The 25,812-nt window shown below is 46.2% G+C and overlaps 1 protein-coding gene across 1 annotated transcript in view; it reads left to right on the top strand.

The window, feature by feature from the left end:
- Positions 1-250: 250 nt before the first annotated feature.
- Positions 251-25,812, top strand: part of EXPH5 (exophilin 5) — a gene marked incomplete at its 3' end in the record, with an annotated part of 63,333 nt that continues 37,771 nt past the window's right edge. Inside the window, exon 1 of the mRNA XM_084249811.1 lies at positions 251-558. Coding sequence (XP_084105937.1) covers positions 440-558 — 119 coding nt within the window. The 5' untranslated portion in view covers positions 251-439. The remainder of the gene's footprint in view (positions 559-25,812) is intronic.

Genomic DNA, 25,812 nt, shown 5'->3' with positions numbered 1-25,812 from the left:
TTCACTGCTTCTGCTAGCCGAGCTCAAGTAGCAAAGAGCAACAGCCAAAAGCACTAAATCTATCTCACTTAACAGAGCCTAAACCTCACTTCGGGACCGAGTTATGCAGGATCCTTAGCTTAACGAGCCAGACGAGGGTGTGGCGGGCAGGGGAGGGGTGTAGGCCGGCCCGCCCCCTTGCAGTGGGATTGGCTCCTGCGCTCCCTATGGCCGCTCGTTTTGCATCTCGGTTGGCTAGGTTGGGAGAAACATGTCATTAAGGTGTTGTCAAAATGAACCTGTGAGTGTTCCCTAGGTGTGTGGGGTTAGACTTCCCAAGGGGCGGACTTACTCTGGCTATGGAATCAAGTTCCTGAAACTAATCACCTGTATCTTGAAAAATGTCGTCGTAACGCGAGGCGCCCAGGAGCGTCCGTGTACCCCACACACTGCAGAGAAAATGACGAAAGTTCCCCAGGGGTTTGATTTCAGTTTCTTAAATGACGAAGAAGCCCGGAAGATCCTTCGGGTGCTGGAAAGAAACGAGGCGCTCCAGAGGGCAGACAAGACGAGGATCAGGTACCGAGCACGTTCTTTCTTCCCGGGGCGCGCGGCCGTCTGGGCACCTGCGCGGAGATTTTCTCCTGAGGACTTTGGGGCGCCTGGCCGGGGCTCTTCCCGCACACGGCATCCCACACCTGCGACTCTTGGGGCCCGCCGGGGGAGAGCGCCCCCACCCTGGCCGAGGCGGGCGCGTCCTTTGGCGCGTTTCTCTCGGAGTGGGGCGCGCGCGGCTGCCCCGCCGGGTCGGGGCGCAAAGGGGCGGCGGCTCGGGGTGCCCGCGGGGTGGGGGGCTGCGGTCGCCGCGGGGCGCCTGCCTGGCTGGTCCGGGGGGTATGAGGCGGGGGGTGCTGCGCTGGAAGGAAGGCCGGCCCACGCTCACCCACGTGCTCACACCGGCCCCCCCACTTAGCACCCCCTTACGTCACGCACTCCCCCCTAACCCCCCACCCCCGGCTGTCCTGGTGACATTTCTCCACCCCATGGGTACTGTCAGCGAGGCCCGGGAGAGCCGGCACCTCGCCAGCGGCCTGGGGGTCCCCATCATTAGGGCTGGGGGCGATAGGAACTTTCGAAATATGCGGCGTGAACCCAGAGGGGATCCAGGTGTGCAGGGTTGGCTAGAATCCGTGGGTCTCCCTCTGACCTTATTTGCTATACTCCCTTTGACCTTATTTACTATGCTGCGTTGTGGATGAGGAATTAGTTACCTGAGGATGAAACCAAGAGATAATTAGCTGGGATGTAAATTAGCCAGTTTTTCTGGGTAAGTCCTGGAATGAAGGGATTCTCGCCACTCCTGGGATAGACCACCCAAAGCCCTCTCCAGCTGACTGTGGAAGGGATTTCAGGGCATCACTTTCAGAAGGAAAAGCGCGGCATCCATTGAGGTTAGAAAGACATTTTGTTTGTGAGCAGCTCGTTGGTAATGTGAATTCTAGGTTTTCACCTCCTCCTGCCCACGATCCCGCCCCCAGAAATAAGCATCCAAAGATTCTGTTCACATAGGGAAACTAGAGCTGGCCTTTCTAGAAACGATTAGATTACACTGGACCTAAAACCCTCTCTTCACCCTCTCCCCTAGACACCACCGTTGGAAAAAGAAAGGAATATTTGAAGTCTGAGAATGTCTTTCATGGCATCACAATCTGCCTTTAGAAAAGTAGGCCCTTTGTTTCCTCAAACATGCAAAAAGTGTGCCCTCCTTGCACAGCATGTCCATAGCCACACACACATATGCTTGGCCTCACGCATGTGCACATGCACTGTGCCTGTGCACACCCAGCCTTGGCAAGGACACCTTTAGAGTTGCATGCAATTTGTTTTTTTTAATAAATATTTATTTATTTATGCATACAAGAAATGGGGTACAGGCCAGGGGTGTGGGGGATGAGAGGATTCACCAGACACAGAGTGGGGAGCAGAACATGTAGACCTACTGAAATACACTGCTGAGGGGAGCAGCGGGCGAGTCAGCAGAGATCTGCTGCGCCATGTGGGTCACCTCCCTGGTGGGGGATCAAATTCGTGCTGCAGTGGCTGCGGATAGCTTCACAGATTGCGTCTTAAGCCCTTGCACCACCAGGGAGACCCTAAGAGTTGCATGCAATTTGACGCCAGAGTGGATTCCAAAGGGACCAAGAAACTTGGTTGTTCTCAGTGTCTATTATTGGAAGAGCTTCTTGTCTCTTGGGAGGATGGGGCTTCTTATGTGACCCAGTGTGGATTCTGGGCAACTGAGGGGCAAATTAGAAAATAACAAGAGAGAAGGATCCTTTCATTTAGGGTATACCAACGGTTTCTCATGAATTCTGATATAGTGATAGGATTTATTTTTATTTTCATTCAAGGAAATTGTGACTTTTTCTATCTGACCTGATTCTAGCCATGCTGTCTAGCAGCCCAAGGCTCCCACGTGAACTGACTTTAGAGGGAGCTGGTCTTGTTATGCTTATCTGCTCACATGTAGGTGGCAAAGGCCAACGGGTTAGATCTTAGAAGGAAGACTAAAACACGTTTCCTGACTAGATGATGCTCATAGTCTACTGAGGCATCCATAGAATAAGTCATCATGCTAAGGCAAAAATCAGTACTGTAAATAGTATGCTATTAAAAATAACTATCCCAATAATTTGAAAAATGTCACCATTAAAATATAAAAATAATTTGAGAAAAGTAGACACTTGGGCTGAATGCACAGGACAGTTGTTTCTTGTCCTTTCTCCCTGGTTAATTCCTGGGTCCTACTATGATATACCCACCACAGGGCAGCAGAATCCTTGGTCTTGTTCTCCTTATCTGCTCACGTGTGCCATTTCCAGCAGCAAATACTGACATGCAGAAGGACTTGAGATAACATGTCAGCTTGGCTGCCTCCTTGTTTTTCTGTATGTGTGATTGTCACATTTTCCAAAGCAAGAGTCAGGACTTATCACTTAGAATTCAAGAATATAATTTAGGAGGTAACACAGATGGCCAGTCTGAGAGACTCTGGGAGACCTTTCTACTGGATGGAGAAACACTTTTAAGATCTCTTGGTCAAGGGTCTCCCCTGGTGGCGCAGCGGTTGAGCGCTGGGTTGCAAGGTTGCCCACAGCCTCTGCAGCGCCAGTTCGATCCCAGGCCACCGGCGAGGATCCCACAAAAGAAAAAAAAAAATCTCTTGGTCAAGACAACAGAAGAGCACATGGGGGTAGGTTTGGGGAGTTAGCTGAGTGGGGGGCAACTGGTATGTTATGTCTGCAAAAGACTGGGGGCATCTCCAAGACAACTAAGGAGAAACATCCTATACTTAAAGACAGGGAAATACAGTGCCATGCAGACCCATGGATATTAAAGGTGTGAGACTATTGAGTTCTCCAAGCAGTGGACAACAGCCCCACCCCTGGGAGTGGTTCTGAACACACAGACTTTCCCCTGTTCTTCCCCCATTGCTACCAGACTTCTCTGACTCCAACCAATCATGAGTGTTTGCATTAAATAGAATAATGATCCTAATATATGAAGAATTCATTCAAATGTTTAAGAAAAAGAGCAAGATTCACACTAATAAATAGGCAAAAGATGGGAATAAATCTTTCACACTAGAATATATCTAAACAATAAGCAAAACAGGGAAAATGTTCACTCTCACAGTAACAAAGAAATGAACATTGAAGTCACCTTGAGATACTGCAGCTTTAACTATCGCAGAAAAAACGACCAGGAAGTGTTGGAGAGAAATGGAGAGATTCCTCATATTGTTAGCGGCATTGTAAGTCAAATAGAACCCTTTTGGTTAATTGTATGGCAATGCCCATAAAGATATGCCTGACCCTTGACCCAGAGCTCCAGTGCTTAGTGATTTCTCATTATTAGGAGAAATGCAGTAGAGAAATGGCCACACCAACTTTTATTAAGTGCTGTCTTTTTATATAATAATAGTAATTACTGTGATAATAATAGCAGCTAACATTTATTGGTCCCTTATTGTATACTAGGCACTGTACCAAACATGTCATGTATATTTAATTAATCCTCATTAGATATATACTTTCTCATTGCACAGAGAAGGAAACAACTTTAAAAAGTTGAGTATCTTATCCAAGTTGAACAGCAGATTCAGAAGTTAAATCCAGATCTATCTCAAACCTGTTTCACCCAACAGCAGGGCATAATCCTCATAGCCACTCCTGGGGGGGAGTATTATCAATGACTTTGTGCAGAGGGGAAACTGACATTGAGCACAGTCAAGGAACTTGCCCAAGACCATACAGTTCATAAGTGACAGAAGTAGATTTTGAACCCAAATCTAATCATCTCAAAAACCTATTCTCTCTCCACTACATCATATTTTCCCCTGAGGAAATAATTCGGAATAGAAAAAACAAGACATATAGTCTCAGATATTTATGGCCATATTACCAATAATAGCCAACAGTGGGAAATCAAATCTAAGTATCCAACAAGAACACAGTGATTACAAAGGATAATTATGGAGAGAAAAGTATCCAATCTAAATGATATTTAGCTCTATACCTATGACTACCTCGGTTGTCATGTACATACCTTGAGCTTATTGTGGACACAACCGTGTAAAGTGCTTATGAGGCATTGGTCCATGCGGAGCACAACAGTCATGCCCATGTGACTACTGTGGTTTCTCCAGGGCATCTTCTGCATGTGCACAGCAACTGGAAGAAAACAGGTGAAAATCTAGGCTTCTTTTTGGATAACTCCCCAGGGCCTGATGCAGCTTCTGCAGGTGACTATTCAGTAAATGCTTGCTGTAAGGCCTGGGCTTACCCACAGCTGCAGGGACTCTCTCTTGCCCTCAAGCCCTATACTGCCAGGGTGGAAAGTCAGACCTGGGGGCAGGACACCTAGCAGGCTGGGCAGGAATGCGGGGCATGTGCCACTTCTGGGGCTCTGAGAAGACCCAAGTGGGAAAGGAAAGAACTTTCATGGTTGAGAGGAGAGCACACCACAGCCAGGCAAGGTGCCCCTGGAAACAACTGATGTTGGAAAGAACAGCCTAGTTGGCTGGAGTCAGAGGCCTCTGGGGTCCCTAACTTCTCTCCCAACTTTTTTTTTTTTAAGATTTATTTATTTATGCATACAAGAACTGAGGTACAGGCTGGAGGTGCAGGGGATGAGAAGATTCACCAGAGACAGAGTGGGGAGCAGAACAGTTGGATCTACTGAGATACACTGCTGAGGGGAGCAGCGGGCGAGACAGGAGAGGTCTGCTGTGCCATGTGGGTAGCTCCCTGGCCGGCCAGGGATCGAACTCATGCTGCAGTGGCTGTAGATGGCTTCACAGTGCTGTGCTTAACCCCTCGCACCACCAGGGAGGCTCTCTCTCCCTACTTCTGACTCTCAGCTTGCTTCGCCTTCTCATTCCTACGTCTCCTCCACTCAGCCGCACAAGGGCTGGAATGTGGGGTATTCCTACAATGCACCTCAATCTGTTTGGTACATTTATCCTTTTTGTCCTCTGAGTCTGTACTCTGTGCTTCAGAAATACTCTGAGAAATACTTCAGTTAAAAGCGTGGAAGTCACCACTTAAATTCAAGTCTGACATTTACACTTCTCATTTGATTGTAGGGAGGATTTTTCCTTTATGAGTTCACTTGGGAATGATTTTTCAGGCTTTGCTTGGTCTGAAGATCTAGACAAGTGAAGAAAAATGGCTGAGAGTTTGAAACACAATTGATTGGCTGGTGAAAAATTCTCTCACATGTGGGAGACAGGCAAGGTGCCTGGGAGGGTGTGGGTGTGGGCACAGGTACATATATGTAATATAGTATAATCTAAATTATATACAATATAATCTGTGTTATTTTATGCAATATAATCTGAAAAAAATCTTGTTTTTACATGTTTTTGAAAAGTGTTTTTCATTCCTACTGTGACAGGGCAGCTAAATCACATTGGGCGCCAAATCTGTTACAGGGCAGGAAGAGGGGCAGCCCAGACCCCGCACACCTGCCTGCTCTAAATAGGTTCTGCCATCCGCCGCATCAACACAAAACATATGAGACTTTAATGGGAAGGAACTTTAATACAATTAGAAAACAATATAGGAAAGGCAAAGAATCTAGTTTCTTTTTTTCTTTTTTTTTTTTTTTTTGTGGCACCCTCGCCAGTGGCCAAACTGGCACTGCAGTTCCACCCGGGGAGGCCCAAGAATCTAGTTTCTAAATCAAGCACCCAAAGTTACCCATCCTCCATCCAAATGGGAATGGCCAAGAGCAAGGCCCCAAAGTCTAAAGCATCTTAGAGTGGGGACCCACAGAAAAGGATCAAAAACAATCAGACAAGTCTGGAGGGAAAAGAGCAAAATCAAAATCAAGACAAAAACCACCATTTGTCACCTCCCCACGGGTCTCTCACCCACATCGGTGTCACTCAGTCCATGACCAGAAGGCAAGTGCAGATTCTTCACGCGTCTCTCGGCTCCATGTGCCACCTACAGGTCTCCTTCTGGCTCCATCCTGCTTCCTTCCTTCCTCAGTCTCCTCTGCAGCTGCTTCTCTCTCTGCTCAGCTCTACCCTCCCTTGGGTGAGGCAGGAAACCTGGAACCTCCCCCTTTCCTGGGGACCACCCTGTTACACTACCACTCCCTACCCCCACCCCTTCTCTATCCCTGACCCCTTTCTCATAAATGTCACTGAAATAGAAAAGACTGAAAGAGTATATCAGCTAGTCAGCTCACAGAAGAGACATTGATAAATCAAAACTGTTTTATTTTTCCATGTGCAGAAAATATAAGATGGTGTAGCAGTTGGTGTATTCAAGTTGAAAAATGGCATGTCTGGATATAGACTGTCTCGGTTCAATGGCAAGATTTCAGGCCAGGAGGGTTTTCCAGAACTTGGTTATTTCTGACTAATTTACATTGATGTGCCTGAGAAGAGGCTTGGTCCTGAGGGAGTTGTGCATGTGGAAAGTGGCCGGCAGCTGGGGGAGGCTATGGCGTCCTGCAAGATTAAAAGCCAGGGGCCTCCCTGGTGGCATAAGTCTCAGCACTATGAAGCTGTCAGCAGCCACTGCAGCACAAGTTCAATCCCCAGCCAGGGAGCAACCCACATGGTGCAGCAGACCTCTCCTGTCTTGCCCGCTGCTCTCCTCAGCAGTGGATTTCAGTCATTCTGCCTATTCTGCTCCCCACACTGTCTCTGGTGAATTATCTCACCCCCCACTCCTCTGCCCTCACCCCAGTTCTTGTATGCATAAATAAAATACATCTTTTTTAAAAAAAAAAAAAGATTAAAAGCCAGATCCACAAGTCTCCTGTTTCTTCTTGGTTTTCCATCTGCCCTCTCCTCTCCAAGCCTGTGACATCTACCTAAGATAGATTTTTTTCAAGAAAGATTGAACTATATTTATTGGGTATAAACTAGTTGGCCCTGAAGATAAAGCAGAGACTTGGATCTGTGGAAGTTTATGGTTGGTGGTGAAACCTGTGAAATGGAAATGAAGTATTCATGCTGTTAGCAGGCAAAAGGAGGGGTATCCCGGGAACCCCAAACCAGCCTGCTCTAAATGGGTCCTGCCATCTGCCACATAAAGACAAACACATTCTTAGTGCACAAGACCTTCAACTGTACTACAATCAGTGTACAGTAGAGAGAAGAGAAGAATATAGTTAAAATGGTTTCCAATTAGACACCCTAGTTACCCATCCTCTTGTGAGTAAATGCCCAGCCAAACAGGGTCACCCAAAGCAGGACCACTGAAGCCCAAAAGCTTGCCATAAGTCTAAGGCACCTTCTGGTGGTGGCAGACAGGAAAGGGGCCAAGTCTGGAAGGAAAAGAGGAAAATCCCACAAGGATAAAGGCTGCCATTGTCAGCCTCCCCACGGGTCTCTCGCTCACATCTCTGTCTCTTTCAAGTGTCTCCTTCCATGTCCCCCAAGTCCCTGAAACAAGTCCAAGGCTGAAAAGCAAGCACAGCTTCTTCACATGTCTCTGCTCCATGTGCTTCCTTCAGTTTTCTTTCTCTTGTCTCCTTCCTTCCTTCTTTCTTTCCAAGTCCTTCTCCGAGTCTTTTCCAGTTTCCCTCCCTGCCCAGCTCCACCCTTCCTAGCCTGGGGCAGGGAACCTGGACCCTCCCTTTTCCCTGGAGATTACACTGTTAGAGTGTAAATGTAGCTTGCCCTCTAGTAACCCCACGTCCCCTGGGGAAAGCAGCTTGAGAACTGCCCGGAAGTCACAGGCGGGTCATTTGTGTGTTCTGATGATCTAACAAACTGGTCTCTAAGGTGTCTGTACTTTCTACAACATCCAATTTAGCTGATTCCTTTAAAGTGAGGGGAGATCCCTCCCTCAGGCTCCTGTCTGGTTACTCTGGGGCATTCATTCCACAGGCAACGCATGTGGGGCCATAATACAACAGTCTCATACCCCAAGGTTGGGGAGCAGCGTCCGCTTTAGGTTTTGTGACCTTGTAACTCCTTCAACTTTTAAAGTCTTCCGTATCTGTTTTATTCTTATAAAACATCTGATAAAGCAGGTATTTTTATCTTCTTTTTTAAAAGCTAACAATGACAGAGATAGTGATAGTAATGTTGCTGAGCACCTGCTGTGTACTCAGCTCTACATGAGCATCAGTTCACAAAATGCTTAACTCACCCGGTAAGTTAAGGGATGTCCTTTAAATTTCCATTCTACCAAGAAAGCTCAGAGAGGATTTGATCGAGTTACAACAACTGCTTGCAAGTGTTAGATTTACGAGCTCTGTCTGCACTTAAACGTGGCACACTACTGCCTCCTGCCTACCTAGCTTGTGAAAGAGCCAAGACTAGTTTCACTTTAAAACTCTTGTTAGTTCTGTGGTAGGTGCTGGAAAATTTTCCCTTTAGTTTCTGTTTTGTCCCATAATTAAATTGACATAAGACTAGCAAACAGGAGAAGAACCAAATTCCTTTTGTATGTACAGCAACTGAAATAAAATATGAAAATATGAAACTGAAAAAAAATTTCCAGAATGGGAGCGTTTTATACCTTTCCAACAAAGAAATAATAAATTTGTGGAGAATTTGGCAAGACAGAGGGATTTGGGCCTGGGGTGGTAAATTGGTGAAATAACAAGGCTTGTTCATGGAGCTTTCTGAGTTCTAAATTCCCTGTCATTAGGGATAAGCATGTCTTTGTATCTCCTGGTACAAAGGGAGGGTAACTTGCACATTGGAGATTTGTCTCCAGCTCTCAGGAGGACAAAGGAGGATCAATGTGTTCTTGCACCTGCTGTTTCTCAAGTTCCTTTTAATTCAGATAATCAATATGCTAAGGTGGCTATTTGGGGGTGGCATGTATTGCTCCCCTTTACTACTGTCCATGAAAATAGAGAACATACAATTCTAGGTAATTAAGTGCCCAACTGAAAGTTAGGGGTTTATTACCAAGGAAAAAGACATAGTGGATCTGGGAGATAACTGTATGATAGAGGGGTAATTCAGGTTATCATGTATGTTCAAAGATACATACATGCAATTTGTAGGATATACTCCAGATTGTTAAAGTGGCTGTCTCTTCGCCACCTTATATTTTTCCTTATATTTGGGGATATATTTCAAGGGATTCTAACCCTTAACTATTATTTTATTTCTTAAAATTATCATAGATTATAAAAAATAATGATCACTATTTCTTTTGATAACAAATGCAAAATTCTTGTCTTTTTACCTTCAGAAGAATGTCTTTTAAAATAATTCATTTACTGGGGCCTCCCTCATGGCGCCAGGGGTTAAGCAATGCACTATGAGGCAATCCGCAGCCTCTGCAGCATGAGTTCGATACCTGGCTGGCACAGCCGACCTCTCCTGTTTCGCCCGCTGCTCCCCTCAGCAGTGTATTTCAGTCCATCTGCCTGTTCTGTTCCCCACTCTGTCTCTGGTGGATCCTCTCACCACCCACACCTCTGGCCTGTACCCCCATTCTTGTATGCATAAATAAATAAATCTTTTTAAAAATTCATTGACAAAATATCTGAATGCTCTTTTGCCCTTTTTGTTATGATGTTTTATGTATTTTATTACTATATTTATGGGGAGTTGGTTTCTGTATGTCAGTCTTGAGTTCCTTGTGGTCTAGGATTGTCTGAGCAATGACTTAGATACCTCCTAGGGATTCAATTCCTGATTAAATAGACCTTGGCCTGTTTCTTTGAGAGACTACAAAGGAAAGAAAGATCCAGGGCAACAAAAGAAGGTCAGGTTAAGGTGTGTGATATTTGAGAACCATAAGCTCAACTCAGCCTCCCTCTCAGGAATGTTTCCTTATTGACATGAGCTTAAAGTATGCACTTGGCACTGCATGGGAGCCAGGTTCTTCATTCCACTGTGTGTTAGACTTTCTAATGATGGAAGAGGAAATCGGGGCAACAATGACAGAACTCTCCACTCCCCCAAAAATGATTGTGGCTTTATATTTTTACTTAGTTTGTCTTGGTTTCCACTTTATTTTTTTTTAAGATTTATTTATTTTTGCATAGAGGAACTGGAGTGTAGGCCAGAGATGTGGGGATGAGAGGACTCACCAGAGATAGAGTGGGAAGCAGAACAGGTGGATCTACTGAAGTATACTGCAGAAGGGGGCTGAGAAGAGCAGCGGGTGAGACAGGAGAGGTCTGATGCACTATGTGGGTCAGATCCCTGGCCAGGGATCAAACTCATGCTGCATTGGCTGTCTATAGTTTGACAGCACTGAGACATTAATCCCTGTGCCACTAGGGAGACCCTTGGTTTCAACTTTAAAAACAATGTGTTTAATAGTAGTTGGAGAAGGAAGGGACCTGGGGAGAAAATAACCTGTTCTCTACCACTGTAGTTTCATCTTTAAAGAATATGGTATAAATAATAGCTACTAGTACCTAATCTTATAAGACCAGTGTCTTTGACTCAGCAAAATACCTTTGAGGTTTGTGCAAGTTGTTGTGGACATCACTAATTCACCCCCTTATACTGCTACGTAATATTTCATTGTATGGCTTTGCCACCATTTATGCATTCACTCATTGAGAGACATTCATATTGTTTCCAGGTTTTGTCAATATTGAACAGAGCTGATGTAAACATCTATGTACAGGTTTCTTCATGAACATAATTTTTATTAGGAGTGGAATGGCTGAATCATATTCTCAAAAATGTAAGAACTGCCAAACTGTTTTCCTAATGGCTACCATTTTGCATTCCCGTCAGCAGTGTGTGAGACTTTCAATGCTTCTGTAACCTTGCCAGCTTTTGTTATTTTCAATACTTTTTATTTTAGTCATCCAAATAGGTCTATCGTGGCAATTCATCATGTCTTAATTTGCATTTCCCCAATGATGAATGATGGTAAGATTTTTCAGTACTTGTTTGCCTTTCACATATTCTCTTTGCTGAGATCTCTGTTTCTAGGCATATTTTAATTACACTGATTGTTTCTTATTGTTGGATTTTTTATAGTCTAGTTATAAATACTTTGTTAAATGTGAGTTTTGCAAATGTTTTCTTTCAGTCTGTAGATTGCTTTCTAATTCTCTTAATGATATCTTTGTAGAGCAAAAAAGCTTTCAGTTTGATGAACTTCACTGTGTCAAATTTTTTTCTTTTATAAACCATGCTTTTGGTAGCATACCTATGAATACTTTGCCTAAACTCAGATTACAAGGATTTTCTTCCAGGATTTCTTTGAGATTGGCTTTTTATAGTTTTATGTCTTACATTGATCCATATTGGAATAATTTTTATATCACATATGAGGTTTATTTTATTTTATTTTTGCATGTGGATGCCGTTTCAGTCAGGGGTGAGAACCCCTATCTCAGCAGAGCTGTGACCTAAGACCTGCCACCAAGAAGGCAGGCACACGCATCTCTGTATTTCAGTGCGCAGGTGGGCACACAGAGAGAACAGAGTGAGTCCAGAGAGAGCAAGTGCAAGCCCCTCCTGAACATGCCAAGCCCAGTGCCTGCCACACCCACGATACATTGCTTTTAGCTGAACTGGGTGGTCCCTAGTCCCTGCTTAGAGTTTCCCCCAGGAGGTGCTACAGATTGTATCCTAGCCCCAGGCAGCCCAAGCACCAGCCAGCTAGAGATGCAACCAGTGTCCTGGTGTGGTGGTCGTGAGCTCAGCGTCTGGGCCAGAGAATATGGAAAGAGTCAGCCAGTTAAGAAAGCAGCAGCACCAGGCCAGGGACCAAAGGCAGCCCAGGAGGAGAACGTGGGCGGCTGGGCCCCTGCATCATCTTGGTTCTGGTTTCATTCCACTCACACCCTTTCTGCAAAGCCTTCTCTATCAAAGGTGCCCTGGTGATGCTCTGTTCCTCCGCATCCAAAGACCTTGACTCACAGGAGCATGGTGGACACATATGGAGAACACCCAGAAAGGAGCAAGTCAGGGAGAGGCACCAGCACAGAGAAGCAAGCACGGAACAGGGCAACTCTCCAAAGGAGCAAACGCAAGAGAGAAACTGTAGGGGAGCACAGAGTGGCACCAGTCAGGGGGCCTATCGTGCAGGGAAGCAAAGCTCCCGTAGAATCATGCTTGAGAAGCTGCAGACTCTATAGGATGGATGACAGGAGAGGACAACAGGCAGGGGTGGGTTTGGGGGGGGAGAGAAGAGGACAAAGAATCGTCCTGCTGCTCTGCTGGGTGCTGCGGGAAGTGACTGTGCCTGCTGCATTTCCTAGGCTCATGCACCAGGTCAGCTGCTTCCAGCTGGCTTCAGGGGGGCACTGGCAGGATGCTGGAGAACAAGGGTAAGAAGACAGGAAGCATCAGTGTATCTCTCCTCTCTCTGCCTCCTGCAGAGCTTCTGGCGATGATTGTCTCTTCTGTGTCCAGGAGACAATGCCCAGACAGATCTGCCTGAGTTCCACTTTCTCTTGGAGGGTCCTGGCTTCTGGCTTCTGGGCCTAGCTTCTACAACTAGGGCTGTGCAGGGCTGGTCTGCACTGGCTCACAAGGGCAGGTAAAGATACAGGAAGTTGGCAAACTGCTTGTTAGTTGCTAGTTTGAAATGGCCAGTGCTACAATCAGGACAGTTTCTCCAGGAGAAACTGGAAGCCCGCTCCAGGCTTCCTGCTGCTGCTGTTCCAGCCTTCAGCCCTCTGTCGCCTGGTGGGTTTCCTGCCTCTTTTTATCTCCATGTAACCAATTCACTGCTCTCCAGTTCTGTTTTCAAAACCAGTAATTTCTGTTTTACTAGTTGGCCCCTGAGTGACAGGCAGACAAGGATCTACTAAAGGGCTTCCCTGTAAATAGTGAACATTAACTCCACAACATAGGAGGTTCTTGTTTTGTTTGCTTAATAAACTCATTAATCATTTATCCTTATGATTATGTAATTTTTAAAGCAAATTAAATGTGCTGTGAGTTAAAAACTTAAAACAACCTGTTAGAATATTGGCTTGACTAGCAAAAGGACTGTTCTATTTATTTAAAAAAATTATACTTTGTTTTCATTATTTTTAAAATATTTATTTATATATATATATATTTTACAACATTCTTCATTTTTGTACAATGTTTGATTTGTTTTCTCAAGTGTAGTCTCTGTAAAATTCCCACCACCAAGTCACCCGTGAACCCTCACCATAATCCCTTGTGCTCTTCCCGCCCCTGTTTTAATCCCTCTCTCTCCTCCTCCTCTGCTGAATGTCTCTGATTTATAGTTTGCGTGCTTGGTTTGTCCTTTTTTTTTTTCTCATCCCATATTTGGTTCCCCTATATTCCTCCTATAATTTACACCATCCAGTATTTATCTCTCTCCTTCTGACTTATTTCACTGAGCATAATTCCTTCCAGCTCCATCCATGTTGCTGCAAATGGCATGAGTTTGTCCTTTTTGATCGCTGAATAGTATTCCATTGTGTATATGTACCACATCTTCTTGATCCAGTCATCTCTTTTGGGACATTTATGTTGTTTCTATACCTTACCTATTGTAAATAGTGCTGCAATAAACATAGGGGTGCAGGTATCCTTTTGAATTAATGTTTTGTGTCCCAAAAGGACAGTTTTAAATGACAAGCTGGTCACTTGATGGAGACCTCAAGGTGAATGTTCTGCCCTAAATTGGGTTAGCTACCTGGCATTGAAAACGGGAAGATCAGGGAAACGGAAACGTGACGCATGAATAAACGACATGATGGTGATCACACTTCCCTGTACAAAAGCGGTTTCCCCGCATTTCCCTTTTATATTTCATGAAAGTGAGGCTGTCGTGCTGTGCCTCACCAGCTCTTTGCTGGGGTGTTATTGTTACCTGGTTCTTCCCCATCTTTTCTCTAAAAGAAACAATCGACGAAATTCCCCTGTTGCTCTCAGGGGACCCTCACTGAGCAATCCCTTGCCCTAGTGGTCCCCAATTGTCCCCCCTTATACAGCCTCATCCTGCACAATCTTCAGATTCCCTTATGAGCAGGGCTGATAGGAATTCGCTCTGTCCAGGGTATTCCGGACACTCCCATACATAGAAATTTCCCTTGGATTGGTTCCTCAGGTGACAGAAAGCCTAACTGAGCCTTCTCCGGCCCCAGAGGTCAGTTAGTGGCCCCTCTAATTCCCAGCCCTGCCCTGGGTTCTGAATCCCTAATAAGGAGAAGTGAACAGATTCCGTCTGTGGCATCCAAGGTTCTCCTGTAAGGGCTGCCAAGGCCTGGCATTCTGGACTCATGGGAGAAGGAGGATTGATGCAGATTCTGGCTGGAGTATTGCAAACCCTCTAGGCTCTGCTGCTAACAAGATTTAGGGCTCATGGTGATTTTCCCTGCCCTAGTTCATGGATTTGGGGGAGCCTAACAGCCTTCCCTGGAAGAAGCAGGTGGAAATAAGTGGTACCAGGACAATTTGTTAGCTATATGGAAAAAAATCAACTTAGATGATTTTCATACTTTATAGTTAAAATATATATTGGGCCAATTAGAAAGCTGGATGTGTCTGCCTGGGTTCTTGATGGCAGATCTCTGCTGAGATAGGATTCTCACTGACTAAAGTATAACCACTCAGGAGCTCTCAAAACGCCAGATAGCCCCCACCCCGCTTCAGCAGGCTATTCAGGTTGGGCATGAGCATTTTAAAAATTCTTCAGATGGCTCTAAAGTACAATATGAGGGCCTCTCTGGTGGTGCAAGGGGTTAAGCCGCAGCACTATGAAGCTATCCACAGCCACTGAAGCGTGAGTTCAGTCCCCAGCCAGAGAGATACCCACATGGTGTGGCAGACCTCTCCTGTCTCACCTGCTGCTCCCCTCAGCAGTGTATTTCAGTAGATCTGCCTGTTCTGTTCCCCACTCTGTCTTTGGTGAATCCTCTCACACCCCACATCTCTGGCCTGCACCCCAGCTCTTGTATGCATAAATAAATAAATCTTTGAAAAAAAATAAAGACCAATATGAGATCCCGCCCTGCTCTGTGGGAATTGGTCACCGCCTCACCCGTCAGCTCTTTCCCACACTTCTCTCCTCTGCACCCACTGAGGATGTTGCTCACTCAGGAAACCCTGAGGTTTGGGAGGGAAAAGCAGGAATCCTGGACTCAAAGATGGAGAGGGTGCTGCCCAGCACACCTGTGACCAACCTGGTTTCTAGCACTTACCTGCTTAGCCGGATCAAAAGGAACTTCTGCCCCTGCAGCTGTTGAATCTGGCACCTGGGAGAGTTGCTTTTTACTTTGTGTTGTTTGTGTTTTGTTTCACTGCCCACTAAGTGTGGTTACAACAAACACAAATGCTGCCCCAGCCCCTGGCAGGCAGACCCTGGTGAACTTGCTTCCTTGGAGTGACTGCATGCACAAGCTCTTCACCTCAGCCCGGAGCAGTTAGGTTCAGTGTGTGAAACTGGAAGAGGCTGAAGAGCAGCATGGAAGCCCAGAGGTTTCTGAAAAAGGAGAGTAGCTAGTGCTGTACACACTGGCCAACAGGAGGAGGAGGGACTGAGACATTCCCCAATGGTTGATGCTGCCACTTTTCAGGAATACTTGGTGGTGACTTCTCATACACACAGGACTCTGAAGCCAGGCGTGCTCACTCGTCCTGTCAGATTTCCTTTAATGTAATCAGAGCAGAGACTACTAGCCTCATGGGGTTGACCCCTGAACAATGCACGTTTGAACTGCTCAAGTCCAGAATGGGTATTTTTTTACCCCCAGCTTCCACATACATGGATTTAATCAACCAGGGTTGTGGGTGGTTGAATCCCAAGATGTGGAACGTGTAGCTATGGAGAGCCAGCTCTAAGGGACTTGAGCATGTGGGGATTTGGGTACCCCTGGGGATCCTAACACCAAGCCCCATTGATAATCAAAAGTTATTTGTGGATTTTTAACCATATTGGGGTTCAGCACCCCAACACAGTATTGTTCAAGTGTCAACTGTATTTCCCAGGTGGGAAAAAAAAATGAGGCTCAAAGAACTCCAAGGCCAAGTAGTTTGTGTAGGCCGTGGCTACCGGTGATGTGACCCAGATGTGTGAGAATCTGCAGGGATGGTGATGCCTTAGCTTTAAGGGAGCTAAATAGCAGCAAAGAAAAGAAAAGATGTGGGTGATGCTCACAGTATGGCAATATGGGGGTCAGGCTGAGGGCCCTGTGAGCTCCACCAGCTCTACCCTAACCCTGAACCTGGACCTAGAGATTCAGGACCATGTCCTGTTCTAGTTGTCCATTCCTGTGCTGTGTCTGAATCCCTTATGAAGAAGATCACCATGGCTGGGACTTGAGTTTCCCTGCCCCCTCCCCCCCATTAAGGGCTGCTGACACGTGAGATTGAGGGGCCAGGAACATGTCCCCTCATTCAGTTAGAGGGGTTGGGGAGGCAGGAGGACCTAACTGAACTTTCTTTGGCCCCAGAGATGCCCATATATAACCAGCTCACCATCTAAGTAAAAGCCATGTGCTACCCAGGAGACCCCCCTCCCTGCTGCCCCCAGCCCCTCCTAAACAGGTTGCAATGGTGCCCTCAGGAGTGCCCGGGCTGGGGGCCCTGACCACAGAGTCCAGGCACTCCTGGGTGGCCTGAGAATGCAGTCTTGTGAATCTTCATTAACCCCCCCAAACTGCCAGGTTTTCAATTTAAATTGTGTCAGAGCCCAGATGGCAACATAGATTTTTTATTTTTTATTTTATTTATAGGCTTTTAAACTGCAGGACTTTTTGCAGCCTGTTTTAAAAATTGCTGTCATGCATTTTATGTGTGGTTTCTCTTTCTTTCTTCCAGCTGCCATCAAGGCATATAAAAACTGACTTTGAGGATAGGTCTTCATGGCTAGCTGAATTTGCGCATGGGCTCTGCCCAGTCAGCCAACACTGAGCCAGAAGGCTGCTTGCTGAAAGTTGTCCCCTACATTATCGGTATCAGGTGCTTCACTCCTCAGAGGAGAAAAGGCCCCTGGGACTCAACCAGTGGGAGGATTTCTGGCAATGGCCTTCTCTGAGTGGGAGTTTGCAGGGAGACTCTACCCACCTCTCCACCAGGCAGGCCCTCCCCGTGTCTCTTCTTCTTTTTTTTTTTTAAGGTTTATTTATTTATACAAGAGCTGGGTACAAGCCAGATGTGCGGGACAGTGAGAGAATTCACCAGAGACAGAGCGGGGAACAGAACAGGCAGACTGACGAAATACACTGCTGATGGGAGCAGCGGGCAAGCCAGGAGAGGTCTGCTGCACTATGTGGGTATCTCCCCAGCCGGCCGGGATCGAACCCACGCCGCAGAGGTTGCGGACAGCTTCACAGTGCAGCACTCAACCCACTGCATCACTGGGAGAGGACCCCGTGTCTCTTCTTGAGGGATATCAGTTCCTTCCCTAATATCAGCAACACCCCCCAGCCCCACCCCTTCAAAACTCACTCTTAGTTGTCAGTTATGCTGCAGCACAGGCTCCATGGAAGACAGCCGAAAAGGCCAATAAATTAGGTCATGTCTGTCCACAGCTGTTTAATTGTGTTGCCACTGCCATCCAGGCAAAACTCTTTAAGAGATTTTATGAGTAACATGTTCCCTCCAGGGTAGCTGTCTCCACCTTCAAAGCCACCTTGGACCCCACCCTCCCCAGCTCTACCTAGAACTTTGTACACCCAGTTCTACTGAACTCTGTCTCTGGCTTCCTCCCTGCTTTTTTTTCACCTCCTCCATGTGCCAACTTATACACAACACCTTGTTCTGGGCCTCTCAGGTCCTGCAGGAGAGTGGAAGGAATAAAATAATACATAAACATAGATTTTTTTTTTATTGTAAACTAATTGCATGTGTCTGAAAAAACCGATCAAGTATCTAAATGCCCCAATTTTCAGGAAATGAAAAGTTATAGTCAACAAGTTATAGTTGACTCCCAACAAGTTATAGTCTCATGGTTAAAGGAAGGCAAAGACTTGTCTGTTCCTAGCTCAGCTGAACTTCATCTCTGAGGTGCTATGGTCGCAACTCCCCAACCATGGGAGATTCTGTGCCTCGAGCAGCCTGGGTCTCAGGGAGGGAAGCGTCCAGCTACTGCTTTGGCTTGGTTTGCCTTCCTCTCTGCCAGGCAGGTTATCATCGGTGCTGTCATCAGCCGCCCGTCAGGACAGTGCTGGAGCGCAGTGGTCATTTCACCTCTTTCCTTTGGACCTGCCAGGAAGGACAAGCCATTTACAGCATTAAGGCAATGGACTCTGAGCCCCATCGCAGCCTCGGGACCCTCCTCGAGTGCCTGCAGCATGGGGTCAGAGGCCTGGGTCCCTCTATGTTCCTAGGATAGATCGTTCTTGCTTATTCTGACTCAACAACACTGCTTTCGAGCTGCAGGTACACGTAAGATTCTTCTGTGACCCTCGTAACTGTGATATAGTCTCCCAGTACAGCGAGGAGGGTGGACTTCATAAGGTTTGTCCCTGGAAGTGGCAGAGGATAGAGGGACATCGAGATCATTTCACCCCATGTGTGGGGGTCTCTGGGAAGACTTGCTTGTGTCCCAGCGAAGGCATCGGGAGTGATGGCAGAAGGACTGTGGAGGGGCAGAAGGACTGTGGAGTCAGGCGCCATCATATATCAAGGGGCCTCCAGAAGGGGTGAAGAGAAAGGGAGAAATTCAAGAAATATTTGGAAAGTTCGATTAGCAGAACTCAGTGCCTATTTGACTGGAGGATGAGGGAGAAAGGAACTTTGAAGGGAACTCAGATTTCTGCCTTTGATGAGGATTTGGCATTTGATCTGCTGTTGACACTGCAGCTAGTGTAGTGGACTTTAATACTTGGTGAGTCCGGGGTGAAGGGTACAGCTGAGTAATAAGCACTTAGATCCATCATCTAGTGGCTACATCTTCTCTTGGCAATTAAGGCCAAGTGTTAAGCCTGTGAGGGGAGACGTGGGCAGATTTCATAGCAGAATTTTGGCAAAAGAGGTTGGAACTGGTTCCCCGCTGCAGATGGCCTGGTAAAGAACTTCAGGGGAGCAGCTGCCAGCAGCCCCCCGACATGGCGGAGGTGACTGATTGACCTGTAGAAACGCCACACGGGGCAGCCAAGGGCAACAGCCTGCCAGCCAGCAGGGGCCTGGCCAGCGGGAGGACGATGCAGGGGCTTCATTTCCTCCCTTCCAGCTTTGGATTCTGTCGGAATTTTGGCTCTTTCCAAGGCTGAGCCACAATCCTCAAGGCCAGCTGATCATTGAAACATCCTTTCTTCTTCCCCTTCAAAAAAAGGCAAGCTATTTTATTTCAAGTGACTTTATTCCTCAGTCAAGTAGCAAAGCAGCAGCAGGCTGGCTTTCAGAGGCAAGCTGGCTTTGGCGGCAAGCTCCTCTGCAGAAGAGGGTCTGGGGAAGTACATTTTACCTCCAGAAAGTGGAGGATCCCTTTTCTCCACTGCCCTGCCCACCAGCCTAGGGAACCGAGGACCTTGGTTTTGAAGCTTGTGCAGTGGTGCTGAGGAAAAGCCCATCATCCAACCTGTGCTCCCCACATCCACCAGGTAAGCTGCTGGGCCTCAGGGTGACGGCCCTGGCAGATGGCCGGGCCCCAGTGTTCCAGAACTGGCTTGAATAGATTGAACGCGCACCTCTGGCTTCTGAGCAACAAGGCCGGGAATGATAGATCAGCAAGCACCATGGTAATATCAAGATGAGTGCACTCAAATCCCAGCGGCTTTGGGGATCAAGATTGGAGACACTTGACAGATTTTTTGAGTGCCTCCCATTTGTAGAGTAGGTTTTACAATCAGCTGCAGCAGATACGAAGGGTAGAATCCAAGAAACTGATTGTCTATTTGGCAGGACAGGACATGAAAATGTAAATAATAATATAAGGTGCACACGTGCCTGCTGGGTGGCACAGAGAGTAGAAAAGTAGGATTTTGGAGTGAGAGAAAGGTGCATGGGAACTGGAATGATTGCAGAAACCTTTGTAAAGAGACTGGCTGAAGGGTGGAGGGTGGGTGGGTGTGAATAAGTGCATAAGGGGAGGGTGACTTCCAGTTATAACTCACTAACTTCCTGGAGCTAATTCTATATATTGTACTTAGTGAACTTCAATTAGTAGTTGGAATTTGCAAATCTTCCTTTCAGAAAGGCTATTATGTCAACATGGGGAGCTAAAGTCCTAAGAGAAGGGCTAGTGTTTGTTGGGGGTAACTGATGGCTTGCAGTGCATTCCTTGACACCTGGATTCCTTCCTTCTGCCCAGTGTCTGTCTTCAGTGATTTCTGCTCAGTGTCCTCTAATTCTCAGTAACTTTGCACATGCAGAATGATGTGCAAAGATTAACTGTTTGGACTTTTTTTATTTTGTCAATGGTAAGTAGCAGAGCAGCACAAAATGATTTCTGATTAAAAAAAAATAGAAGCTAAATTTGTAGCAAAGGTTTCTTTCTCCTTCTCCCAAGCTCTCAGTTGAACTGGTTGAGTTGGAGGGGTATCCCCCCCATGTGTTGGTATTTGTGTGATGGAGTGACGGCCATGGGGCCACAAAAAAACTTTCATTTCCCCTCCAAACTCCTTCATACCAGAGCACAGAAGCCTCCAGAAACTTGCATGACCTTCGTACTGAAACTTCCCCTGTGTATCTAGCAAGGAATTGAGGGAAACTCATAGTTGGGATTCTTATTTATAGCCCAGTGCTGCAAGATATTATTACATGATGGTTGGCCTCCATGAGAGAGTTTGGATGGTATCTTGTGATGCAAAACCTGCAAATTAACCTTCCTGTGACCACTTAAAACAAACTCTTCGGCCTTCCCTTCCTCGCTCAGATTATACTTTGCCAGTGTAGGCCTTGGGCTGAGCCCCAACATGCCCCCCTCTCAAATCCCCTTCCCAATCATTCATTCACTCAGTGGGAAGGAGCCTGACTAGTGAGGAACAGTGGGGTTTAGCCTCCAGGAAGCCCCTTACCTGTCCTTGAAGAGCTCAGGAACACCTTCCCAGACCTTAGCCAGGATTAATTTTATCCTTCTTCACAGTCCCAAAGCAAGCATCTTAGGTCTTAGCTTTTAGTTGTATGATTGTGATATAACATGAAATATATGTATTTGATCTTAGTCCCAGGATCACAGAACTCCTAAAACTCTTGAAATTTCCTGAGTGGTAGACGTGAGAAGAACATTTTTTTTTTTTTCTTCTGGTGATTGTGGTAACATTGTGTCTTAGAGGTAAAGGATCTCCCCCTTCAGGAGTGGTTTCCTCACCACACCCACCACCAGGGCGTCCAGAGTCTACCACCATCACCCACTGTGCTGGCTCCCCTTTCTCCTCTGGGACCCTTACTCCCACAGATTTCTAGGATTTTTTCATTCATAATAATCCCCTTCAATCATATCTGAGTTTATGCTAATGAAGTGACTTGGAGTGTGGGGTTTGGTTGTCAAAGAAACTGAGCCTATGATTAGGGGGTTGGCACGTTCAGCCCCACCCCTGACCTCTAGGGAGGGGAGGGGACTCGCCATGGTCTTCCTTAGTAATGACAGTGATGTAATTGATCCCATCTGTGTAACTGAAGCCTTCATAAAATCCCCAACAGAGCATTGAGAGCTTCTGGGTTGGTGAACAAGAATACATTCATGGCCAGGAGGGTGGCTGACACTGATCCATGGGGACGAAGTTCCTGTGCTTAGGACCCTGCCCAGATGCTCCTATGCCTCTCTTCATTGGTTGTTCATGTGTGTTCTTTAATAGATCCCTTGTCACCAAATCACCGTAGTATTTCCCTGAGTTCTGTCATCTGTTCTAGCAAAGTATCCACCAAAGAGGGGGCTGTGGGAAGCCCTGATTAATAACCAGCTGCTTGAACAGAAATGCAAAGACCTGGACACAACATTGGTGACAGGAACATCCACCAGTTACTGCAAGTGGCAGGTGCTATGGGGATGGAAGGAAGCACAGCCAGGTCTGGGAACTAGAACATTGATCTGAATACAGGAGCATTCTGGTGCCAATCAGCTGGCCAGTAACCGCTCAGACTTGTGACTTTGTGACAACACCCCTAGACTGAACATTAAGGATAAATGGAATTAAACTCTAACCACCCTTTGTCTTCTCTTCTCCCTACTCCCTCCCTGTGATTAATCATTAACTGGTTCCTCCTGGATTCCTGGAACCTTGGCAAATTGATTGTGTTATATTCCTAATAAAATTCCGGGGTTAGTAGTGGCATCAGAAACCTATCTCCTGATTGCGGAGAAAACACCCTGCTGGGAAAGTCAAACACCTTGACTCAAGTCACCTGGCCTGCTGGAAACCTCCTGGCACCTGGCAATGTGAACCCTTGCACGTCCCTCACAGGCCATACCCCCTTATAAAGCCCCAGCATTCCTGCCATTCGGGGAGCCAGTTCTCTGGGGTGTGCCTATCCTGCCAAATCCCTTGAAGGTCATCTCAAACTCTTCTCATGGCTCAGTTTGACTTTATGGGCGGAAGCGAAAGCCAAGTTTGGTCATTTACAACCCCACTACCTCCACCTGCTTTGCCCCATTTGCCTCCATTGCCACAGCTGATGTCCTCATAGCTTTCCTGTCTGCTCCAGGGCTTCTGCCCATTCATGATTAAGCGTCCTCGCTGCGCCTCGCGGTGCTGACTGCTTGTGCCTTTTCCTGCGCATATCTCAGCCTCCATGTCCCTTTAATTTCTCTTATTTGTCATCATGATTTCAAGACATGACAAAAGGAAGGACATGATTAACCTGTTAATCCAAAATAGAGTATGTGGGCTGGACAGCATTCTCGAGCATGTTTAGCTTTTGGGTCAAGCAGGAATTCCTGATTCAGTTGATTAGGGTGAAGAATGTGAAAAATTCTGGACCACATGACCCAAAGCACAGTAATTACCCACCACCCCTTTGCTAAGAGTGGGACGGACGGGCTCCACCCCTCAGGAACATGAAAGATGCTAGAAGGCGGTCCATTAGTGAGTCATCCTTTGGGACAGAGGGAATGAGAATAGAGGTGCCAGAATGATTTAAGACAAAACAAAGAAATGGGGGGAGAGAGGGGTTATATTTCCAGATCTCTTTTTCTATGCCAAACATTATCCTACCTGAAAGAAAAAAACTTTTTTTTTTTTTTTTTTGCAAATAAGACCAAAGTGATTGTAGGGTCAAATGAAGTTTAAAATCAGGCTCCCTCCCACCCCCCTCCCACCCATCCTCCTGCCATTAGCCTCTTGCTAGCACCTGCAGTCTTGCAAGCACACCTGTAATTATGGACACCTGGGCCCAGAGGGCACGGGGCATGCGTGTATGTAAATGGGGGCACCTGTGCCCAGGGACAAGGGGGCTTAAGGGTATGGTCACTCTGAGGCAGGATGACAGAGAGAGGAGATGGCCAGAGAAAATTGAGAGAGGAAGCTGGCCTGTCCCCTAATTCAACACTAAAGGCCTGTAAAAGTCTAACAAAGGCTCCAAAATTCTCTCTCTGACTGCGAGAACTACCCGGCCTGGGATGGTTGCAAAAGAGTGATTCAAAGAAATAGATGATGACTTCTTTTTTTTTTTATTTTAAAGATTTATTTATTTATTTTTTCATACAAGCACTGGGTACAGTCAGAAGCGCGGGAGGGTGAGAGAATTCACCAGAGCCAGAGCAGGGAGCAGAGCGACCGAAGTACACTGCTGAGGGGAGCAGCGGGTGGCGGGAGAGGTCTGCGCGCCATGTGGGACCCTCCTCCAGTGGCCGGGGAGCAGCCGGGGATCGAACCGGCGCCGCAGAGGCTGCGGGCAGCTTCGCAACCCAGCGCTCAATCGCTGTGCCACCGGGGAGACCCTAGATGATAACTTCTAAAATCTAAGGTCATTGTTAATTAAGAGTAGGCTGCACTCATTTGCCAAGTACTCAGCTCCTTGCCACTCTTCTTCTTCAGGGAGTGCACTGGCATTACAGCTTTGTTACATTCACATCTCTTTCCATTTTTGAGAACTATGTTGATTGTCTGCAGATTGAGACCAATTCTGTACCAATTCTTGATGCGCTAAGACATATTCATTTCAACTACATCATCACCTCCGATGTTACATTTTCATTTTTATTGTGTAAAGCAGCTTCATTTAGGCCTTTTCTCCAAAGACCCCCTGAGATTTTAAGATAAAGCTTTCAGTACATCAGGAACAATGATCTCAAATTTTGTTTGTTATTAAGAAAGAATTTAGGTGCTAGAATGTGAAGTTAAAATAATGGCACATGACAACATATGATAACAATATCATTTTTATTGAGGTAAACCTGGCTTAGGTTGTTGTTTACAGGAAGCATAAGAGCTCCTCCCTCAAGTGTTGTTACCACATTGCACCCACCACCAAGACACCCATAGTCCACCACCAATATTTGACAATAATGCCACCAGAAAGTATCTTTTACCAAATGTCAAATTCCCATAAATAAGTGACATCACCTGGAGTAGAATCATGAGTTTGTGTGGCTAGCACCACCTCATTTACTCCTGTACAGATTTTGTTAGGAATTGTAGGATTGCTTCTTTGGAGGATGTGCAGGCAAATCAATGTAACGACATCTACAGGACACACTTAATCAGATCCCTTGGATGAGATGGCACTGTATGGAAACACTGACTGTGTCAGGAAGCAATGAGTATAATGATTGCATTAACTACCAGGAATCAGGGGAAGTGTTGGATGTCAGGCCCTCTGGAGTACGATTCTGCAGGGACTTCTGATGAGGTGAAGTGTTGGATTGTCAGGTTGGTAGAAGCAGAAAAGCAGTTTAAATCCACGCTGCTGGTTGGGAAGCAGGATAAAGAATGGAACTTGGAAAAGGCAGCAGCCATTTGGATAAGGGCTTCTACAAGCGTAAAGTTTAAAGTGTTTTATTAAATAAACTAAACCAATGGGCTTTCGCTGCTGCTCACATCAAATTTTCTCTGACCCTGTCAGTAACCCTGCAATAGATAATGGCTTGTAAGCCATGAACTCTTGGACACTGCGTTTTCCTCACTGGGAATCTAGGGTCACACCTCATGGTGGTGGTGGTAGCATTTAGTAAGCCAGAGGGCATTTTCTCAGCATTCTGTCCTGTGGCAAAGACTGAAGAGTTATTTGCAATTTATCTTTCATTTGTCCTGGCTTACATATTTGATCAGGGGAGGGAGTCACATTGCAACTTCAGATCCTTACAATTAAAATTACTTCCCGAATGGTGAGCTTGAGTTGGTATTCTAATAGTGTCTTTAAGTTTGCATAATACTAAGAATTAATTTGAGTGTAACAATTGTGGGTGTTAATATCATTTTGTGACCTTTCTGCCTGGACTGAATGAAATTATTGGCACATCATTTATTTTCAACCTGGTGGAAGTATCGGGTGCTGCTCTGATATCAGTCCTCCCTATGTCT

Source organism: Talpa europaea (genome assembly GCF_964194135.1).
Source record: "Talpa europaea genome assembly, chromosome: 12".
In the NCBI taxonomy this organism is placed as follows: domain Eukaryota; kingdom Metazoa; phylum Chordata; class Mammalia; order Eulipotyphla; family Talpidae; genus Talpa; species Talpa europaea.
This window is presented reverse-complemented; position numbering and strand designations above follow the sequence as displayed.